This window comes from Pongo abelii, chromosome 9, assembly GCF_028885655.2.
Source record: "Pongo abelii isolate AG06213 chromosome 9, NHGRI_mPonAbe1-v2.0_pri, whole genome shotgun sequence".
Classification (NCBI taxonomy): Eukaryota; Metazoa; Chordata; class Mammalia; order Primates; family Hominidae; genus Pongo; species Pongo abelii.
In genome coordinates, this window is record NC_071994.2 from 111807651 (window position 1) to 111831852 (window position 24202).

The 24202-nt window shown below is 37.4% G+C and overlaps 1 protein-coding gene across 3 annotated transcripts in view; it reads left to right on the forward strand.

Moving 5' to 3' along the window:
* Positions 1 to 24202, forward strand: part of DDX10 (DEAD-box helicase 10) — a 282375-nt gene that overhangs the window by 28915 nt on the left and 229258 nt on the right. For all 3 annotated transcript variants that reach the window (XR_008510930.2, XM_054523817.2, NM_001133335.2), the window contains 2 exon segments: positions 11608 to 11706; positions 20758 to 20845. Coding sequence is in view for 2 of the 3 variants with exons in the window: in XM_054523817.2 (XP_054379792.1) it covers positions 11608 to 11706; positions 20758 to 20845 (187 nt within the window). In the remaining variant the exon portion in view is untranslated.

Below are 24202 nucleotides of genomic sequence, written 5' to 3' on the forward strand. Positions count from 1 at the left end.
ATTCCACATCCAGAAATGGATCTTAAGAAAATAGATGAATAAAGTTTCACTGTACATTTGTCTTGCTGATGTTTGTAGTGTTTTATAATTGGAATTTATTATGATCTTTAGATTATGATTATGGTTAGCCACAGATGGACTATTTCTTCAGTTTTACATTTTTGCTCTGTTTTCTTTCTCATCAAAACTGGATGATTGGGTATTTTAGCATATGGATTCCAGGACTGGTCTAACCAGACCAATGGTTGCTTCCAATTTCAAGCCACAAACTCTTCTCAAAACTTTCCCAGGGATGTCAGGATCTTTAGGCCCGAGCACAGACTGTCCTGTTTGGCAGGCTTGCTTTACCACCTGCCCTGTGTCCACTTCAGCAAGTGGCCCCAAGTATGAAAGTGTATGCTATCCCTTGCTTACCTAGGAAATCCCCTTGGAGTTTAGTTCTTTTAGATTTCTATGCATTTATATTTTTTGGGTAGCTTTGAAGAAAATTTTTTTGTTTTTGTTTTTATGTGGTCACTTTTTGTTTCAGCTGAAGTGAAGATTTTTTATGTCTTTTTATAGCCTAGCAAGAAATAGATCTTTTTAAAATTCTATTTAATTTTCATAAGATGTTTGAATGTATGAGTGTTTAAGTGTTTTTTTTTTTTTTGATTGATTCATGTTTATCCTGTGGGCCATCTTTAAACGTGGTTTATAATAAAAATGCACTCAAATTAAATGTGCTTCTTTTGACCGGCATGAAAGAAGGGAGACAACAGTATAATAATGAAAGACTATTTAAAAATAGGATTTATGAATTAGTGGGTTCAAAAATAAGTCTTTTAATTGCAATTAATGATGTAGTTTTAAAGAAGCAATGCAATTAGGATTAGGTTTTGTATATGATACTGTACATTTAGACAAACTTGTTTTTAGAACTTTCTTTCTTCTTGGAACTAACTAAAATGGGACATGGGTAGAATAGTTGCCTGTAGATGGTGCCTCATTGGTCTTTAATGTATTGAGTACATGGTTTTTGTTTTGTTTTGAGACGGTGTCACTCTGTCACCCAGGCTGGAGTGCCGTGGCACGATCTCAGCTCACTGCAACCTCCGCCTCCCGGGTTCAAGCGATTATCCTGCCTCAGCCTCCCAAGTAGCTGGGACTATAGGCGTGTGCCACCACACCTGCCTAATTTTTGTATTTTTAGTAGAGATGGGGTTTTACCATGTTGGCCAGGTTGATCTTGAACTCCTGACCTCAAGTGATCCACCCACCTCAGCCTCCCAAAGTGTTGGGATTACAGGCGTGAGCCACTGTGCCCGGCGAGTACCTGTTTTGATTGTCATTCATAGTGAATATTTTGGGAAGTCATCAGTGGTGGTTGGTGGAATGACCTTCTCCACTGTGTAATTCTCCTCGGTAAATGTGTAGTTTTGTAAATTTTTACATGTACCTGTGCACATATCTGCCTTCTGTGCTCCTGTGGGCCTCTGGATAGGCAAGGTTGGATATGGTATCTCACAAGTGCATTGGGCCAGGGGTGTAGGCGCTTTTTATTTTTATTTTTTCTTTTCCTTTTCGATATCTTTAATATAGTTTATTCTTTAATGTGATTATTTTGATACGTATTACATTCTTTTTAGATGTGCCAGTGGTGTTCATGGGGACAGGGCAGACTGATTTCTAAATAGAATACATTTAGCAGTAAAATTCTCCCTATATGAAGATTATTGGACATGTCAACATAAATCAGGAAAAGATTCTAGAGGGGGGAATATTTCAAGGTTCTTGGTTCCTAGAGAAGTTGTTGAAAATTTTATGTAGTTGAACATGCCGTGCTGAACATTAAATTGGGTCTTAATGACTGAGGAGATGAAGAGGAGTTAGAACAACATCACATTATTGTGTCTGGAGAGAGAGAATACTAATCTGAAAAAAATGTTTTAATGTAATTTTTAATGTGGTCATTAACTTTTAAAGCACAAGCCTGTTTGACCTTTCGTAACCAATTAATAATATTTTTACTTAACTATTTTAGATGTATACTATGTGGAAAGGTTTAGCATATATAATGCTTTTTTTTTTTTTTTTTTTCTGGCAGTTTAAAACTTGCCAATAATGGGCTTAAAGATAATTAGAAAGTTTTGTGGGCCATGAGACTGAATAATTGAATTGAATAAAGGCTAAATTAAAATTTGAATCTAATTAAATTCCTGTGTATTTGGCTGTAATTAAGACCAAGTTGCCAGATAGTGTTTGCTTTTGGAATTGAACTATAATATATCAATATAGGAAAACAAATTCATTAGCAAAATAGCTAAGATTTGGGGAATCTTTTTTTCTTTCTTTCCATATTTTAGCTAAAAAGGTGATTTGGGTACTTTTGCCTTGAAGTACCTAATTCTGTATTAATTAATTTTACCTTTCTAAATTCCTTTTGATCTATAGCAGTTGAGAAATTTCCCTGTATTTTCCTTAACCATCACACCCCTTTTAACAAAATGATCTCCTTTAGAGATAAGTGAGGCCAGGTATATGAATATAGTTTTATAATGCTGTATCCTGTGATACATTCTGCCACTTTAAAAAGCAGTTCTCTTTAGGGCTTATAGTTCTTTTGGTACAAAACCAAGCTCTTCAGTTTTTATAAAAATGTCCAGTTGAAAGTAGAAAATATTTGGGAATGGAAAATAGACATCAGGTATTCTCAACTTTAAAAAATGTTTTTATTTGGGGAGGGTGGGGGAGGGTTGTGGGTAGAAGATGGGCATTTATATGTAACTATTTTTTTTTCCCCAGAATAGTGGAAGATAAAATAATTTCAGCAATATTCTAATTTGGCCTTATTTGCTTGGCTACATTTTGTGGTGCTCAGAAATTTTGTAACATAAGGAGCAGAATGTGATTCCACTAGGGGACAGCAGAGGCCAAACCTTAGCAGTGCACACTCACTGGCAGCAGCTTAGATCTTAGAAAAGAGGAAGATGGCCACTAGTTAAAATTTGTAATAACTTCTGAAGAGTTCATGGCTGGTTGTGGGAGAATACTGGTACTTTATGGAATAGCTAATGAGAATTTTTAAATAGTGTCTTTAATTGGTTTGTGAACTGAAATAATACAAGTAAAAAGACAGTTTTCATGAGCATTAACTTTCCAAGGCTTACCATGTGTACCTTAGATATAAGATAGGAGCAATCTTTGTTAGTGAAAATGATTTCTTTCATTCCTTTAGCTTACATTTGTGAAGGTCTGCAGTCTGCTCCTCATAGATGGTGGCTGATGCTTCTTTACATGACCTGCTTTTGTTGGTATCTATGATTTAAAGGTTGCATAAAAGGTCACAGCAAATTTATTTTGCATCTTGAAGCAGTGAGGAGCTGGGGGAGAGTATAGCCAGTATGGCTGTAGGAGTAGATAAGGAGGGCTGATATTTCTTAGGAGTCTGTTTCCCAGGCACCCCTTGGGAATAGGGGTGCCCCCACTTTATTCTCCTGTCTAGTCAATACAGCAGGCACAGTGTTCCTTCTAAAACATAAGTCGGATTATATCACTCCTCTGATGGCATACCATTTCACTCAGAGTGAAAGCCAATGATCCCCTGGGCCTAAACTATTCATTCGTTTCCCCCCAGTTTCCTAGTATTCTCCCCTTGTTCTCTATGCTCCGTACTGGTCTTGCTGTTTCTTGTATGTGCCAGGTGTGCTTTTGCCCATAGGGCCTTTATACAGGTGCTGTCTCTTTTCTGCTGGGATGCATTTCCTCAAGTATCCACATGGCTGTCTTCCTCACCCTCCCCAACCACTCCTTTTAACCCTGCTTGACATTCCTTTTTCCAGAGTCCTTTATCACCTTCAAATATACTGGAGTATTTACTTAGTATATTTTTACATTGCTTTTCACCTTGATTGTAAGTTCCATAAAGGCAGCAATGTTTGTCTAGTATATTGATGTACCCTAAGTGCTTAGAACAGGACCTGACATGTAGTAGACATTTGAGATAGTGATTCAGACTCATGAATCAGATCTTACCTAATATGTTAATTATCCTAATATGTTAATTATTTATTGTTGTATAACAAATTGACCCATGGCTTGGTGGCTTAAAGCAATAACCATTTATTATCGCAATAACCATTTATCTTGTAGCTTCTGTGGGTCAGGTACCTAGTGTGGTTCATCTGGGTCCTCTGGCTCTCAGTCTATCACAAGGCTGTAATGAAGGTGTCAGATGGTACTTTAAGGTTCAACTAGGGTTGCATTCATTCTCAGATTTATTCACATGGTTGTTTCCCAATTCATTTCCTCCTTGGCTGTTGGTCAGAGGCATCTCTCAGTTCCTTTTCATGTGGTCTACTTCACAGGATAGCCACAACATGGTAACTGACCTCATCAGAGAGGGCAAATGACAGCTGAGGGAGAGAAAGATGAAGCAGTAATGTCTTTCATGACCTAGACTTGGAAGTCACAGTCCATCTTTCCTGTAACATCCTGGGGTTGCATGTCAGTTCTGTTCCTTGTAGGGGGACTACACAAGGGTGTCAATACCAGGAGGTGCAGATTATTGGGAGTTGTTTTATACGCTGCCTACCACACCCAACATCAAATTTTACCACTGATTTCAAGGATAAAAGCAATCCTGAGGTAGAAGTGAAACAAGAAGAGGCGTGGGATCTCCACTATAGCTCCCTGGTTATTTTCTTGCCAAATTAGGGCATGCTCTGGCCCAGGTTAACATAGAAGACTCTAAATAACGTGTGGTTAGATGGACACTTGCATAGATGGACTATTTGTATACTCAGTTACAAAGCCCACCAGAGAAACATACTTTCAAATCCGTAAATTGTGAACAACCATGGTACATCCTATTAAAAGCCTCTCATAGGTGAGAACTCTCACCTAGCAAATACCATGTTTGTTTCCCTGGAGATCTGTCATTAATATGTTTTCTAGGAGATTTGACCATATCACTTTTATTGGGGTGGAGGGAGCGCAGGGCATCCTCTTCCCTACCTCCTACCCCTGTATCACACAAAGAACGAATGGACTATGGTTTAGCCTTTTGCTTCCCAAACTCAATAAATATTTGTATGAATAAACTCAGCCTATAGAACAACTCATGAAAGAGGTTCTTATATTAGGAAACCCTTTCTCAGAGACTTCGAGGTAGATTATGTCTACGATTTCTCAGTTTAGTAAGTACCAGGCCTGGGATTTATGCTTAGGTCTTTCTGACTTTAGAACTCATTCTTGCCAGTGTGCCCTGATCCAGCTGTTTACATCTAATGGATTACATCTAATAGAGCAGCCCTACAGCTCCCATGCAGGGCTTCTAGAATGCATGAGACCCAGTTACTGGGAGAAGAAAGGTAGGTGTCTTCAAATTTGTTGACATTTGTGGTCATGAAGACGAACTAAGAGTATATGCATTTTCTTTCTTTGGACTAGGAGAGATAGACATCCTGTAGTTGTTCCATCACTGCCTTTAGAAAGTCAGGAATCTTAGGTTTGAATTTGACTTTGTCACCTAATGACCGTGTACCCTTGGACAAGTCTTTAACTTCTCTAAGCCTCAGTTTCTTCTCTGGTAAAATGGGGTTAATTGTATCTAACTCTTATTTCCTGGAAGTATAATTTTAGGTAGTATCAGTACCACTTTGATTTGCAGTTTCTTTTTGTTCTTAATCTGTTACAATTTAGCCTTTTTTTTTTTTTAAAAAAAAATTCTTTTCAGGGGACAAAGTTGATAGAATTTAATGATTTCTACCCTTTCTCTGTGAACCCCATAAATCCTTGTTCTTAATCAGTGCTAGAAGCTTTCCATGCAATATGTATTAGCCAGCTTGGTTTCTCTCTAATTACTTACAGTGAACTTCATTTGTCACTGTTGGGCCTTACATGGTATACCTGTTTGTTATTTGAGATCTTAAGGTGCAGATGACTTTCTTTTCTCCAGAATATTTCCAAACCTGTTCTTTTTTCCTTTTTTAAATCTAGTATAGAATCTTCAGACATTCCATAAGTCAGAGATACCCTTTTTCCTGGAATAAGCTCTCCTTTGTACCATGTTGTGCAGGAGGAACAGAACAGTTGGACTCAGATCCCTTATGGCTGTCTTTCTGCGCCTGCATAACAGACTGCACTGTTCTCCCCCAGTGACATGAAATCTTGGGGATGGTTGTCACAGGTAAGGCTGAGGTATAGGGAGAATAGAAGGAGATACAGGGCAGGAAAAAGAGAGGACTGTGCAATAGTAGAGCGTAACCAACAAATGTCTCCTTTTCTCCACTTCTTGATTATTGTATTGTGAACAGTGATGAGCATGTCAGTAGTCAAAGTTGTAGAGTTTTAGATCCTAAAGGGACATAAATCAGTCAATTGTATAATGTAGAAATAAGAAAATGTAGTAAATAGTGATTTATTTTATCTAAAGTTATGCAGCTAATAGTACAACAGGACTAGAACCCAGTTCTTTTGACTCTAAATCTGGTATTTTTTTCTTTCTTCTTCTGAGTGTCTGTGACTCTGTCGCCCAGAGTGGAGTGTAGTGGCGCGATCTTGGCTCACTGCAATCTCCGCCTCCCGGGTTCAAGTGATTGTCTTGTCTCAGCCTCCCGAGTAGCTGGAACTACAGGGTGCGCCACCATACCTGGCTAATTTTTGTACTTTTAGTAGAGACGGGGTTTTACCATGTTGGCCAGGCTGGTCTCAAACTCCTGACCTCAGGTGATCCACCCGCCTGGCATCCCAAAGTGCTGGGGTTATAGGCATGAACCACTGCACCTGGCTAAGTTTGGAGTTTTATCTGCTGAAACAGCTTCTAGTGTTCACTCACCAAATATTTGTTGTGCATGTGTTAGGGACACATGACACATGTATACATGTCCTCAAATTTAATAATCAAGATAAGGAAATATACTGATATTGGTAGTACTAGGATGTATGTTAAATGAGGTAAGAGTGAAACAAAAGATATAGGTCTTAAAAACATAGTTTTTAAAAAAACTTATTTTTAATAACTTGTATTACAAAAATAATGCTTACTCACTATACAGATTCTAGACAATAATGACAAAACAATTAAAATCACCTAAAATCCACCACTTAGAAATGTTTTTTCGTGTACGTCTGTATATATTTTTTCTAGTTACAAAAATGGGATTGTTCTAAATAAACTTTTTGTAACCTGACTTGTAACATGGAGAACCCGGCTAAGAGAACTGAGGGTGGCTAGGCAGTTGTGAATAGCGTATCACAGACCATGGTAGGACAACAGTGGAAAGGATGACTGAGCAAAGTTTAAGGGACAGTTAAAGACCCAACTAGAATGGAGTTGATGGGTTGGATAATCTGAATTTGAGTAGTTAAAGATTATTGGCTCATGGGTAGAAGGCAAATTATTGCTAGAATGGCAGGGCTTTTTTCCTGCCTCTGGCTCTAGTTTGTTTGAAGGTTATTTCAGTGGAAGAATTAACTTGTACACCCAAGCCAATGGACTGGATTCCTATTTTAACTAGAAATACTAGTGAGCTGCAGGATGTGGAGATAAGCTTCCTGATATCAGCTAGACAATCATGACCAGTCTGTTGAGTATTCTTGTTTCTGGAGGGAATTCTGGTATAACTGAAAAAGTGGTGGATTTAGAAGTTTAAAGTCTCTGATATTTAGTAACCAGCTGATTTTAGGCCAACCTCTTGGGGTCTCAGAAATACTATTTTGTATTGCTACTTCCTACTGATAGCTTGCTTTTAAGATCTGCAAGTTTATATATTAATACAAAAAAATGTTTTTCATAAATTTGGAAGAGCTGCATAAATTAAATATAGTATTGATACTGATGGCAAAAATGAAATTTTGTTTCAGATGCTTTTTATCGGGTGGCTAGACAGTCTCAAGATAATTTGTCATGGTGACTAGTTAATAATACTGTATTGTATTCTTGAAAAATGCTGAGAGTGGATGTTAAATGTTCTCACCACAAAAATGATAACTCTGTGAAGTAATACATATTTTAATTAGCTAGACTTAACTATTCCACAATGTGTATATACTTTAAGACATCATGTTGTACATGATAAATACAATTTATCAATTTGAAATAAATATGTTTTGAAAACAAATCTGTCTAAATATAGAGTTTTTAAAGTGTAGATCTTTTTTTTTGAGGCGGAGTCTCACTCTGTCTCCAGGCTGGAGTGCAGTGGCGCAATCTCTGCTCACTGCAACCTCTGCCTCCCAGGTGCAAACAATTCTGCCTTGGCCTCTCGAGTAGCTGGGACTACAGGTGCGTGCCACCACTCCCAGCTAATTTTTGTATTTTTAGTAGAGACGGGGTTTCACCATGTTTACCAGGATGGTCTCGATCTCTTGACCTCATGATCTACCTGCCTCGGCCTCCCGAAGTGCTGGGAATACAGGCCTGAGCCACCGCGCTTGGCCTAAAGTGTAGATCTTTTGAAGAACATTTATTTCTTATATGTTTAGCCTTGGGCCTTGAATATTGCTTTTGAAATCTAAAAGCTCGCTCATGGGTAAATAGACTTTATTCTTGCAAGCATTTTTTAAAAAAGTGAAATGTTCTTATGCCTTCTTTTAAAAAGTGCTTTTATTCTAGAATAAAAGCTTACTGGGGAACTGTTGGTATTAGTGTGTGGGAGATAACTTGTGGTTTATGTTTTAGGGAAAAGATGTGTGTAATGTAAAATAGGTAAAATGGCCAGTGATCTTTTTAATGGGTGCTTGCCTTATGGATTTGACTTTGGGTATTTTCCATTTTCCATTGGGAGTCTTTTTCTTCTAAAATTCCACTGTTACTATTTGTCCTAACCTTGTGTAGCCTTCTATATATATTCTGTTAGCTGTGGCTTTAAAAGGTTTGATCATGGGCCCTTTGTGACTTTAGTCCTGACTCATCCTCCCAGGTGCTCCCTGGGAATGAGTAGATGAGATGGACAGAGGTGTGACTAGCCTTATTATTCCTTTCTAGGAGTCAGTTGGAACGTGAGAACATTGAGTGAATGCCTTTTTGGTCTCCTAGGTTCTCTTACTCTTTGCCACAGTTCTTGCCCTATGTAGATTTGTGGGCCTATTTATTTCATCTTGCCATCTATGAACTTGAATATAGAGTATTAAAAGGATTGACTGTTGCCTAGCCCTCAGCCCACTGTTCTCCTCCTTCCTAATGGTTCCAAACAGAATAAGCCTTTCTACTTCTGAAGGTAATTCGCTTAACCTCAAGAGTCTGGCTGCCTCAAGGGCATTTTGGAAGTGTACTGCTTAGGAGTCAGCATTAACTGATTCCTGTCCTCTTTGGACTGGTACTCTTTCCTTGGTGGAGTCTGAGAGCTTCAGAAGTTACGACATCTCTCCATTATCTTGTCTGCTCAGTGTGTCACCTCACTGCTTCATGTACTAGTACATGCTGCCTTCATACATGGTTTGGTCCCATACTGCTTAGGGGTCTGCTTTAAATTCATAATTTTGTTAGTGAATGAAGATGAAGAACTTTGAGTCATATTATTTAGTGTTAAAATACTATGAGGAAAGTATTTGGTACTAGTCTTTCAGCTCTAAAACAGATAATTGGTGAAAGTAGTAAATTGTATGTTCAGCCTCACTCTGTCCCCTGTCTGTTGACTAGAAAAAGCAAATAGGCGTGAAGAAGATGAAAGTATCCACTGGACTTTCAAATGGTGCCTTATCCCATGGAAAACTCGACTACCCCATCTATATCCCTTCCCCTAATGTTGGACGAATTCCTAATTATTCTTTAGGTCTCAGTTTAGATGTTGGTTTCTCCAGGCCGTGCCACCTCTCAGTATGTCAAAGCCAGTTTTTCCTTCCAGCGTTTGTAGATGTTGGTTTCTTCAGGCAGTGCCACCTCTCAGTATGTCAAAGCCAGTTTTTCCTTCCAGCGTTTGATGATAAAATTCTACTTACATATTGGTGGTTTTCAATCTCTGCATACAGAGACATTCTGGGGCCTCTAAAAGCAGGCTCTAATGTACCTTTCTAGCAATCTTTCCTGCTGTTTGTGTACCCTGGCTTCAGTGGAATTTCTCTTTTTCTTATTCACTCTAATACATTTTCCTTGTATTTTCTGGCTTCCACTCCCTTGTTCATGCCATTCTCCTCCTTTGTAGTACCTTATTCTCTTCACCACTTTAGATGCTAATGACTTCTGACTGCATGGATGGTTTAGTCCAATACTGCCTAGGGGGACAGCTTTAAACTTGTATTTCTTTTCCATCTTCAAGGCCCACCTGAAATTTCATTTCATATTCTATGACATATTTTTGTTTTTCTCTGGCTAACCCCGAATGGCCTCTTTTCCTTTCTGAGTTGGTGTTTATTGCCTATGGTTGTCCTTTAGCACCTACTTATTTACTGTTTTGTGACTGTTCTCTTGACTGTTTTGCTTGTGTGTTTGTTTTTTCTAGTTAACAGGAACATTAGATCACTGGAGACAGGGATTTTCATCTTCTGTTTCTTTATGTTCTTTACAGTTTATGCCCACCCACCACAAAGTTTCTCAGTAAAAAGTTTATTTGCTTCTCACATTTTATAGTATGAATCCTGGTGAGAGTGCTTTGAGATTTTTTTCTTCTTTTTATTTAAAAAATTTCTCCAAGTATCCAATTGTGTTCTCTGTTTTACTGCTTGTATGTAATGGCTGACATTAAGGTGTTGGGAAAATCTGTGTGCAAGTAGCACAAGAAGCTTAGTAACTACAGGATGTCTTGTGGCCCATGTCAGTACAAATTTCTGAAGATGCAGCATGAAATAAGATTTTACTAGGTGAGGGAAGAGAAGTAACATGGATTGGAGGCAAGCGTTTTACTTGAACAGTTCTATTTCTTTCTTTCTTTTTTTTTTTTTTTTGAGACAGAGTCTTGCTCTGTTGCCCAGGCTAGAGTGCATTGGTATGATCTCAGCTCACTGCAACCTCCATCTCTTAGGTTCAAGCAATTCTCCTACCTCAGCCTCCCTAGTAGCTGGGATTACAGGCACCCGCCACCACGCCCAGCTAATTTTTGCATTTTTAGTAGAGACGGGGTTTCACCACGTTGGCCACGCTGATCTCAAACTCCTGACCTCGGGTTATCCACCCGCCTCGGCCTCCCAAAGTGCTGGAATTACATGCATGAGCCACTGCACCCGGCCGAAGAGATCTATTTCTTATAACTAATGCTTCAGAACAATTTTACTTCCAAGGTGTAAGTAAAAACCCCAGGAAGAGGAATTGATTTTTTTTTTAAAAGTATATATTGGGTGCTGTATTTATTCAAAGATTAACTTTATTATGATCCTCTAGTGGCTTGAGTGAGAAATTGTCTCCTTGTTATATGGGTACAGAGCTATTTAAGAAAATCTCTTTAATTGATTTCTTTCTTAGAATTTAGATCATCTTCTGTGGAACAGCCTAAAAGTCACTAGGAATGATAACTAGTGATGAAAATGATATGAGGTGTTCAGAGCCCTAGTTTTCTGTTATCAGAGATTAAAAGCCAGTCTCTGACATTTAATGGTTAGATGAACTGGTTTCCATGTTTACCTATGCATCACTCTGTTAAAACGTAAAATGCAGATTGCATCGATGTGTTAAAGATTTTGTTTCTTTTTGTTTAGGTACAAAGAGGATGGTGAAGCTTTATTAATTTTGCTTCCCTCAGAAAAAGCTATGGTGCAGCAGCTTCTTCAGAAGAAAGTACCTGTGAAGGAAATCAAGTAAGAGCTACTTCTTGTCTTTATGTTTTTAGGAAAATGAGGGCATGAAATTGTTTGCTTAATTATGTGCACCTAATTCGCTCCTTCCCCTAATTTATTCAACTGCCTGGTTTGACTTTTATAAAAAGGCTCTTTTTAGAACAGTTTTAGGTTCACAGGAAAATTGAGAGGAAAATAGAGTTCTCATATACCCCATTCCCCAAACATGCACAGCCTCTGCCATTATCAATGTCCCCCACCAGAATACATCTGCTACAATTGATGAACCTATGTTGACGTTATTCACCAAAGTCCATAGTTTTTACACTAGGGTTCATTCTTGGTGGTGTCCATTCTGTGTGCTTGCACAAATGTGTAATGATGCATATCTACCATTTTAATATCATATGGCAGTTTTCACTGCTCTAAAAATCCTGTGCTCTGCCTATTTATTCCCCTCCCCTCCCCCTGAACTTCTGACAACTACTGATCTTTTTACTGTCTCCATAGTTTTCTTTCCAGAATGTCATATATTATAGTTGGAATTATACGGTACCTAGCCTTTTCACATTGGCTTCTTTCACTTAGTAGTATGCATTTAAGTTTCCTCCATGTCTTTTCATGGCTTCATAGTACATTTCCTTTTAGTACTGAATAACATTTCATTGTCTGGATGCAACAGTTTTTGTTTACCTACTGAAGGAGATTTTTTTGTTAGTTTTGTTTTGACCTTGTTAATATAACCAGCTATAGCCTGGTTATAAAAAGGACAGATTTGTATTGATTTTATGCAGATAACCATATTGCCATAAAAGCTGGTAAGTTGTCTGAATTCTGAGGGGTCAGGGAGAATAAGGTGCTATATAAAGAATGTCATTTATAGGTTACTAAATAGAGGGTTAAAGATAGATCAAGAAGAGAAAAGATCTTCTCATTACCTTAATAAAAATATGTAAAACCACATCAGTAATATTAAAACCAAAAAGCTACAATTAGATTCTTCTCAGCAGTTCCCTTAATCCTACTTAAGTCTTACAACTGGTGGATGTTGGATTCGTTCAGCTTTCAAAGGTCTGAAGGACATCTTAATTGCTTCCAAGTTTTGGCAGTTATTAGTAAAGCTGCTGTAAACATCCATGTGAAGGTTTTTGTGTAGACATAAATTTTCAACTCCTTTGGATAAATATTACCAAGGAGCTTGATTGCTGGGCCAGAAGGTAAGAATATGTTTCGTTTTGTAAGAAGCTGCCAAACTGTCTTCCAAAGTGGCTACACCATTTTGAATTCTTGCTAGCAATTAATGAGCGTTCCTGTTGCTCCACATTCTTGCCAGCATTTGTAGATATTCTTTATCAAGGTGAGGAAATTGTCCTCTATTCCTAGTTTACTGAGTTTAAAAAAAAAAAAAAAGGATCATGAGTGGATATTGAATTTTGTTTAAAAAAAAAAAAATCTGATGAGATCATGTGATTTTTTTTTTTTTTTTTAGCCTGGTGATGTGATGGAGTACATTAAGGTCTTTTTTTTTTTTTTTTTGAATGTTAAACCAGCCTTGCATTCCTGGGATAAATCTCACTTGGTTATGATGTATAATTATTTTTATACCTTGTTGGATTCAATTTGCTAATATTTTGTTAGATTTATACCTAAATGTTTCATTTTTTTGGAGTGCTATTAATGTAAATGGTATTGTTTTTAGTTTCAAATTCCACTTATTTATTGCTGGTAAATTGGTGTTCATAGTATTTTTTTTTTTTTTTTTTTTTGGAGAAAGGGTCTTGCTCTGTCGTTCAGGCTAGAGTGCAGTCTTGCAATCTTGGCTCACTGCAACCTGTACCTCCTGGGTTCAGGCAATTCTCATGCCTCAGCCTCCCAAGAAGCTAGAGTTACAGGCATGTGCCACCATGCCTGGCTAAATTTTGTATTTTTAGTAGAGATGGGGTCTTGCCATGTTGGCCAGGCTGGTCTCGAACTCCTGGCCTCAAGCAATCTGCCTGCCTTGGCCTTCCAAATTTGTTCATAGTAGTCTTTTTATCCTTTTGGTGTCTGTGGGATTTGTGGTGATGTTCTCTTTTTCATTTGTGATAAAAACAGGAAAGTGATTAACTTTTGTATATTAATCTTCAATCTTGTAGTCTTGCTATAATTGCTTATTAGTCTAGAAGTTTCTTTGTCCATTCTTTTCGATTTCCTATATAGATGATCATGCATCTGTGAACAAAGCCAGTTTTATTTCTTTCCCAATCGGTATGCCTTTTATTTCCTTTTCTTGTCTTATTGCATTAATTAGGACTTCTAGAATGATGTTGGACAGCAATGGTGAGAGGGGACATCATTGCTTTTTTCCTGATCTTAGCAGGAGAGCTTCCACTTTCTCACCATGAAGTATGATATTAGCAGTAGGTTTTTTGTATTTGTTGAGGACTTTTGCATCTATCATTATGAGTGATATTGGTCTGTAGTTTTTTCTCCCCTGTGGTGGCCTCATAGAATGAGTTAGGAAGTATTCCCTCTGACTCTGTCTTCTGAAAGAGATTATAGGAAATTGATATTTCTTTCTTAAATGTTTGGTAGAATTTATGGGCGAACCCATCTGGGCTTGGTGATTTCTGTTTTGGAAGGTTATGAATTATTGATTCAATTTCTTTAATAGATAGTAGCCTATTGAAAGTGTTTATTTCTTGTAAGAGTTTTGGCAGATTTTGTCATTCAAGGAATTGGTCCATTTCATCTGGGTTATCAAATATGTGGACATAGAGGTTGTTCATAATCTTTTTATCCTTTTTATGTCCATGGGATTTGTAATGATATTCCTTCTTTCATTTCTAATAATAACTTGTATCCTTTTGTTTTCTTAGTATGGTTATAGGCTTATGACTTTTTTAAGTTGTTTATTCTTTTCAAAGAACCAGCTCTTGGTTTAATATTTCCCCCCTATTGATTTCCTGTTTTCAATTTCGGTAATTTCTACTCTAGTTCTTATTTCTTCTGCTTGCTTTTGATTTAATTTATCCCTTTTCTGTTTCCCAAGTTGGAACTGTAGATGATTGATTTTTAGGTACTTTCTTTCTAATACAGTCATATGTTGCTTAATGATGGGAATAAGTTTGAGCAATGGATCATTAATTTTAGGCTATATGGTATAGCCTTTGCATTTAGGCTACAAACCTTTACAGCATGAATACTGCACATGCTGTACACTGAATACTGTGGGCAGTTGAACACAATGGTAGGTATTTGTGTATCTAAGCATGTCTAAACATAGAAAAGGCACAGTAAAAATACAGTATAAAAGGTGAAAAGCATACCTGCATAGGGCACTTACCACAGTGCTTGCAGAACTGGAAGTTGCTCTGGGTGTCAGTGAGTGGTGCGTGAATGTGAAGAGTTAGCACATTACTGTATACAGCTGTAGACTTGGTAAACACTGTACACGTAGGCTACACTAAACTTTTTTTCTTCAGTAACTAACCTTAGCTTACTGTAACTTTTTTTATTTTATAAACTTTTAGCTTCTTGATTCTTTTGTAATTACACTTAGCTTAAAACCCACATTATACAGCTACACAAAAATATTTTCTTTATATCCTTACTCTATAAGCTTTTTTTGGTTAAAAATATTTGTTTTCCCTTAAAACTTTTTTTTTTTTTTTAAATGGAGCCTAGGCCTACACAGGGTCAGGATTATTAATATCACTGTCTTTCATTTTCACATCGTCCCACTAGAAGGCCTTCAGGGTCAGTAACACGCATGGAGCTGTCATCATTTATGATAACAATGCCTCCTTCTGCAATACTTCCTGAAGGACCTGCCTGAAGGTGTTTTTATAAGTAGAAGGAAAATACTGTAAAATAAAAAGTATAGTGAATAAATCAGTAATAGTTGTTTATCATTTTCAAGTATTATGTACCATACCTAACTGTAAGTGCCTAACTGGCAGTGCAGTGTGTTTGCCTACACCAGCATCACCATAAACACATGAGTAATGTATTGCCCTATAGTGTTGTGATGGCTGCGACATCACTAGGTGATAGAAATTTTTCAGCTTCACTAGCACACTGCAGCCTCAGTCTCCTAGGCCTAAGTGATCCTCCCAAGTAGCCTGCGCCACCATGCCTGGTTAATTTGTTTTATTGTTAGTAGAGACAAGGTCTCGCTATGTTGCTGAGGCAGGTCTTGAACTCCTGAGCTCAAGCAGTCCTCCTGCCTTGGCCTCCCAAAGTGCTAGAATTACAGGTGTGAGCCATTGCTCCTGGCCGTCATTACAGTCTTATGAGACCACTGTTGTATATGCAGTCCATCACTGACTGACACACTATTATGTGGCCCATGACTGTATATGCATTCAGTGCTATAAATTTCCCTCTAAGTACTGCTTTTGTTGCATTCCACAAAGTTTGCCAAGTTATTTTCATTTTTATTTAATTCAAGAGAAATTTTAAAGTATTTTGATTTTGTTTTGACTTGTGTTATTTAGAGGTGTGTTTAATCTCCATGTATTTTAGAATTTTCCAGTTACCTTTATGCTATTTCTATGTTATGTTATGACAGAGTTTTGATCTGTCACCCAGGCTGGAGTGCAGTGGCATGATCTCGGCTCACTACAACCTCCACCTCCTGGGTTCAAGCAATTCTCCTGCCTCAGCCTCCTGAGTAGCTGGGATTACAGACACGTGCCACCACACCCGGCTAATTTTTGTATTTTTAGTAGACATGGGGTTTCACCATGTTGGCCAGGCTGGTTTTGAACTCCGGACCCCAGGTGATCTGCCCTTCTCAGCCTCCCAAAGTACTGAGATTACAGGTGTGAGCCATCGTGCCTGGCCTCTGTTATTTCTAGTTTAGTTCCATTGTGGTCTGAAAGCAGATATTGTATGATTTTTATTATTTTAATTTCGTTAAGATGTGTTTTATGGCCCAGAATGTGTTTTATTTTGGTGAATGTTCCATGTGAGCTTGAGAAGATGTGTATTAGGTTGTTGGATAAAGTAGTCTCTAGATGTCTGTTGTGTCCAGTTGATTGATGGTATTGTTGAGTTCAACTGTGTTCTTACTGACTTTCTGCCTGCTGGATTTGTCTATTCCTGATAGAAGGGTGTTGAAGTCTCTAATTTTAACAGTGGATTCATCTTTCTGGTTGCAGCTCTATCAGTATTTGCCTCACATAGTTTGATGCTCTATTGTTAGGAGCCTATACATTAAGGATTGTTGCCTTTTTGGAGAATTGACTTCTTTATCATTATGTCATGCCATTTATCCCTGATAAGTTTATTGCTTGGAAGTCTGCTCTGTCTGACATTAGTATAGCTATTTTTGCTTTCTTTTGATTAGTGTTAGCATGATATATTTTTATCAAACCACTTTTATTAATTTATGTGTCTTTATATTGAAAGTTGGTTTATTGTAGACAGCATACAGTTGGGTCTTGTTTTTTGATCCACTCTGACAACATCTCTTTTAATTGATGCATTTAGGCTACTGATGTTGAAAGTGATTATTGATATAGTTGGATGAATATCTAATGTATTCGTTACTGTTTTTTGTTAGTTGCCCCTGTTATTCTTACTTTTGTCTCCTCTCTTTCTGCCTTTTGTGGTTCTGAGCATTTTATGACTGTTTTCTCTCAGCATAGCAGTTTTTTTTTCTTTTTCAGTTTTTTTAGTGGTTGCTCTAATGTTTTTGCAATATACGTTTACAAGTAATCCAAGCCCATTTTAAAATAATGACATAATGCTACAGCACTTCACAGGTAGTGTGAGTACCTTCTAATGTAATTCTGATTTCTCCCTCTTGTCCCTTATATCATTGATGTCATTCATTTCACTTATGTAAAGCATACATAAGTGTATATACATAAGATATATACATAAACATACATAATTCAACACGCTGGGTCTATTAATTTGAAAAAACTTAGATTAAGAATAAGAAAAATTTTATTTTACCATCATTTATTCCTTTGATGTGCTCTTCCTTTGTTATGAAGATCTGAGTTTCTCACTTACGTTATTTTTTTTTCTCTCTAAAGAACTTTTAAACATATTTTGCAAGGCAATTCTACTGGCAATAAGTTTTGTCAATTTTTGTTTGTCTGAAAAAGTGTTTCTCTTTCACTTTTGAAGGATAATTTTGTGGGATACAGAGTTCCAGGCTGGTGGTTTTTCTCTCTTGACACTTTAAATATTTCATTTCACTCTCTCCTTGCTTGCATGGTGTCTGAGAAATCAGGTGTAATTCCTGTCTTTGTTCCTCTATAGGTGAGGTGCCCCCCATCCACTTCTTTCAGGATTAAAAAAATATTTAATTTTCCGTAGTTTGACAATGATATGCCTAGGTATAGTCTCAGTCTCTCTCTCTTTTTCTCTCTCTCCCTCTCACTTGGGCATTTATCCTGCTTGGAGCTTTCTGAGCTCTTGGATCTGTGGTTTGGTGTCTGACATTAGTTTGGGGGAAATTCTGAGTCATTACTGTTTGAAGCATTGCTTCTGTTTCTCTTCTCTTTCTGATATTCCCATCATGTGTATGTTCACTTTTTGTAGTTGTTCCATAGTCCTTGAAGTTCTATTGTGTTGTTTTCAGTCAGGTTTGGAAGTTTTCATCAAGTTCAGAGATTCTTTCCTCAGCTGTGTCCAATCTAGTAATAAACCCATCAAAGGTATTAGTAATTTCTGTTGCAGTTCTTTTCTCTCGCATTTCTTTTTGGTTCTTTCTTAGGATTTCCATCTTATTATGTTGCTCATCTGTGCATGCTGCCTGTTTTATCTATTAGAATCCCTAGCATATGAGTCACTGTTATTTTAAATTACAATTCTGGCCTAATACTTCCAACATCCCTGCCATATCTGGTTATGATGCTTGCTCTGTCTCTTCAAATTATGTTTTTTGCTTTTAGTGTGTCTTGTAATTTTTTTCATGATAGATATGATGTACCAGGTATTATAAAAAGAGTTGCTATAAATAGGCCTTTAGTGATGTTAGTGCTGTGGTGGTAAGGTGTGAGAGGGTGGGGGCTGTGGGGAAAGCATTCTTAAGACCTATAGTAGGTCTCAGTCTTTTAGTGAGCCTATGCCTCCGGACTGTGAACTTCACAAATTCTTTTCAGTCTCTGCCTTCCCCTCACCCCAACTTAAGTGGGAAAGGATGGCTAGAGTTGGGCATTGCCCTCCCCTCAGGTCAGTTAGGCTCAGATAAAACCCTAGGAGGCTTGACTCTCATTAACAAGGCCCACCCTCAGGAGAAACTAGTTAAGAACAGAGTGCTCAGGCATATTTCAAAATGGTTCATTTTCCCCTTGTTTTGCTGAAAGCATGAGGGAATTTTTCTGATATTTACTGTGAGAACTTGGTTGAGCTCCTGGAGTAAAACTCATGAGTGTGGGGCTGCCCTATGAATGGGTCCTCCTGGAGTTTTTATTTCTCAGACTTGTCCACAGCGAGGCTCCAGCAGGTTTTATCAATTACAGTTGAGGGTCTCTCACCCAGGCACTGGCTCCCCCAGTTGTTCTGCTCATGACTCAGCTCAAGTAAGCTGTGATCCCTGTACTCACCTCTCTCTTTCCTGTGTTGTGGTTTGTCCTGTGTCGTCCATCTTTATCATGGATAAAAGAAGAGTTTTTGATTTTTTTTTTTTCCCAGTCTGTTCAGCTTTTTACTTATTGTTATAATGGAGTGATGACTTCCAAGCTTCATCCATAGGGAACTGGATATCAGAAGTCTGACTCTTTTTTTTGTTTTTTTTTTTTTAAAGTCTTAAAAAAAAAAGTCTTAGTGGAGAACATGAGATGGAGAACTTGTTAACTTCAGGAAGCACTGATGATTGAAAGAATTAAATCTCTTGGATGGAATTACTTTTGGGGTTGTCTATCCATTTCAGAGAGTTGTGCTCTCCTGTCACTAAGGATGTGTACATTCAGCGTCACTGGGATCCGTCGGAATCTTACTTGTATTGGCGCTGTTGAAACACCCTGGCTTGATTTGCCTAAAAATAATTTGGAGGGTGGTTAGATTTGGGGAGGAGGGTTGAGGATGTAGAAGAGACAAAATTGGCTGTGACTTGGTAATTGTTGAGGCTGAGTGAAAGTCTCTACCTTTTCTTTTGTATATTTTGAAATTTTTTAATAATAAAAATAAGTAAAAACAATCTCACCTACCACCACCTATCACCATCCTGGCTTTGCAGAAACAGTGTGGTTCAGCCTAAAATCAGAGAAACAATGAGGTCTCTTTTGTGAAGCCTAGACCTCTGTAAAATTTTTTTTTCTTTCCCCGTAGCTTATCTGGGCAGAGTTAGATATCATCTCTGTTATAGTATGCCTAATTTCTAAATGAGGAAATCACTGCAGTCTTTGGCTACTTGTTTATTACTTGAAATTGATCTTATGATATTTGACTGTGAAACAGAAACATTTATAAAAATGACATTAGGGCTAGGCATGGTGGCTCACACCTGTAACTCAGCACTTTGGGAATCCAAGGCAGAAGGATTGCTTGAGGCCAGGAGTTCCAGACCAGCCTGGGCAAAACAGTGAGACCCTGTCTCTGCAAAAGAAAAAGCAAACAACAGACTAGCCGGGCATGTTGGTGCAAGCCTGTAGTCCTAGCTCCTTGAGAAGCTGAGATGAGGGAGGGTCACTTGAGTCCAGGAGTTCAAGGTTACAGTGAGCTATGATTGCACCACTACACTCCAGCCTCACTGAGGGAGCAGGGTGAGACCTCTTAAAAAAAAATTAGATTTAATTTATTCCATTTCATATAGAATGGATCTCTCATGGGAGACTACTTTCTGTCTGTTGAGTTAAGTAGCCAATGCTAACTGTGGTGTTAATCCAAGTATTTCACTCAGCATGGGATGTTTGGAGAAAGTGTCTGAAGTGTCATTTCTTTCTCCTGTGTTATTCATAGCAGGTAAGAGTGTCAAACTTATGTCTAGTTTAATTTCTGTCTAATTTGATTCATAGATGAGAAATAGTTACACATTTAAAAATACTGAGGAAAATAGGAAAATGCTGCTTACTATTTTTAGTCTCCAAATTTGAGATATCTTATTTTAACCTTTATCTTTTTGTTACAAAGAATCAATCCAGAAAAACTTATAGATGTCCAGAAAAAATTGGAATCTATTTTAGCTCAAGATCAAGATTTAAAAGAAAGAGCTCAAAGGGTAAGTCATTTTTCAATTGGATACTTTCATCAACTGGAAAAACAGTAAAGTTTATCATTTTCTGCTACTTCTAGCTTGCATGTTTATGCTTCAGATATTCAAGCAGTGTAATTTGCTGACAGATAAGTCTAGCTTATTTTTTTTTTTTTTTGAGATGGAGTCTCACTTTGTAGCCCTAGCTGGAGTGCAGTGGCACGATCTCAGCTCACTACAACCTCTGCCTCCCAGGCTCAAGTGATTCTTGTGCCTCAGCCTCCCGAGTAGCTGGGACTACAGGTGTGTGCCACTACCACACCTGGCTAATTTTTTTGTATTGTAGTAGAGACAGGGTTTGTCCATGTTGCCCAGAGTGGTCTCGAACTCCTGACTCAGGTGAATTTCCTCAGCCTCCCAAAGTTCTGGGATTACAGGCGTGAGCCACTACGCCTGGCCAGTCTAGCTTATTCTTTAAAATTTTGAAAAATATTTTTTATATATATGGATTGGGAAAAATCATCTTAAGTTTTGTCAAAGACATATGGAAAATCCTCTCAAATGTGATTTTTTGGATGCACAGTGGCCTGATTTCTAATACTTGATAACATTATTAAGTTTTTATTTCTTTTGTAAAATTGCTATAACTCCTGATTGTACTTTCTTGACTGTGAGATTAATATCTTCCTACATTAGATTAAATTTCTAGAAAGCATAGAACTGCAGCCAAATTATCTTTAGGAATGAGATTTTAACTTATGTTTATGACTTAATGTTCCCCAATTATTTTTCTGGACTTAAAGATCTTGATTAGCAAATACATAAAGAAGTCAATATTTAGTTTTATTTTTCTTAATTGATAAATTATATTTCTGGTATGTAACATGTTTTGAAACAAATATACATTGTGTAATTGCTAAATGAAGCTAACTAGCATAGGTATTACCTCACATACTTGTGGTGAGAAATCTATTTTAGTTAAACTTTTTTTTTTTAAGATTTTAGAATATTCCACAGTAGATTCTTTGGTAAAAGATGTGAAATTATTTTTCATTATGCTTTCCAATCTGTCTAATCTTTGAATTAACAGATATTTGAGTTCCTATCATTTTCACCTGTCCTTTACTGCCGTTTATTGCATTTACAAGATCTTTGCATCTCCCATAGCATATGAACAATGAGCCAGAGAGTAGGGATTCAGAGGTTGGATTCTATTTCAGCAGATAGATGAGGTGGGAGGAAGAATATAAAGAAGAGTTATAGAAAGGTCACCCTAAGTTGATAGGGTAGCCTGAGCAGAAAAACATTCAATAGTTAGGCTTTTATGTGATGGTTTTGAAACTGTTATTCCTGGCAAAGAAGTAAGTTTTTTTGTTTGTTTGTTTTTGATATGGAGTTTTGCTTTTATTGCCCAGGCTGGAGTGCAATGGCCGTGATCTCGGCTCATTGCAACCTCCGCCTCCCAGGTTCAGGTGATTCTCCTGCCTCAGCCTCCCGAGTAGCTGGGGTTACAGGCATGCGCCACCACGCCTGGCTAATTTTTTGTATTCTTAGTAGAGATAGGGTTTCACCATGTTGGCCAGGCTGGTCTCAAAACTCCTGGCCTCAAGTGATCCGCTTGCCTTGGCCTCCCAAAGTGCTGGTATTACAAGCGTGAACCACCACGCGCAGCCAGAAGTAAGTTTTATTTAAAGAAGAGATCTTAAATTTTTTGCTAACTTATTTTATATTTTAGCAAATTATCATTGGTATGCTTAGAATAACATTAATGATGAGGCTGAAATTGAAGTGCTTTCTGTGTGCCAGGTACTTAGTTATGACAAAACTGTTTTACATGCATTGTTACCTAATCTTCCCAACAACCAGTGAGGTAGGTGGTATTGATTTGACTGTACAAATGGGTAAATGCTAGCTTGAAAATTAAAAAATGTCTAGGATGGCTGGGTGTGGTGGCTCATGCCTATAATCCCAGCACTTTGGGAGGCTGAGATGGGTGGATCACTTGAGGCTAGGAGTTTGAGACCAACCAGGCCAACAGCGTGAAACCCTGTCTCTACTAAAAACAATGACAAAAAAATTAGCTGGGTGTGGTGGTGCATGCCTGTAATCCCAGCTACTTGGGTGGCTGAGGCATGAGAATTGCTTGAACCCTGGAAGCAGAGGTTATAGTGAGCCGAGATTGTGCCATTGCACTGCAGCCTGGCCTACAGAGTGAGGTTCCTTCTCAAAAAAAAAAAAAAAAAAAAAAAAAAAAATTGTCTAGGGTAACATAGTTATTAAGTGGAAGACCTGAGACTGAAATCCAGGTCTAGCTTTCTTGAGACCTACTGTGTTATATCAGGAGAAATTAATTCCAAAATATGAGAGCATCAAATGGTAAGCTATACCAAGTTGGACTTCTATAAGCTCACTTTACCTGAGAACCTTTTCATTAAAGGATCTTTGAACAAATTGTTAATATTCATTTTTCTTAAAAATGAATAGGCATGCAAACGTGTACATGTTTTTTTCTAGCAAACATCCTTCAGACTTGCAGTTAAAATCTAGGAGCTTTGGAAGTAGTACACACATTTAAAAATATTAGATTAATTTTGGTATGTCATGACTTACTGCATGCCTAGGAGGTCATTCAGTTATCTATCAGAAAATATGAAACATTGGAAAGATGTTGTTTCACTGGTTTGTGCATACAATGGATGAGCCTTCCAGAACACTGATTATAGAAAAGTACGTTGAAATAAATGATGTGATTTATTGGTTTGTCACGTATGGTTTAGCAGAATGGCTAACTGTGTTGCCAGCAGCAGCAAGCTATCTGGTTTCATAGAAGTGATTTTCTAGGTTTTGATTATAATCTGGATAGAACAAAAGTGATAAGCAACTGAGGTGATTGCTTGTGGATGATAGTAGGGGAAAAAATTATTTTTAAACTGGTGCCATTCATTGTTTTTTATGCCTATGGAGACAGAAAATGGTTTGGAGATTAGTTGGGTAGAAAGGATTAGTGTAAAGCTAGATAAAACGTGAAGTTTAGGAAGTATGCAAACAGAAACTAAATATACTTTACAAAAGTCAACTTAAAAAATTACCTAGATGAGTTTTGTTATCTGTTTATTTGACAAACTGATAAAGGATCAGGACCCTGTTTATATTCTGGTTTGTGTAACTCTAGTATGAAGATAGTTTTTTTTTTTTTTTTTAACAAATATTCCAAGTTAATGATGAATTACTTGAAATCATAAAAAGGAAAAGCTTTAGCAATAGTTTTTCCTGAAATGGTTTTATTAAATCTCAATATGTAAAATTTTATTTAATTGAAAAACTTATCTTTTGACACAATAATACAGAATATTATCAATAACTAGCATTTATTGTTACTATATT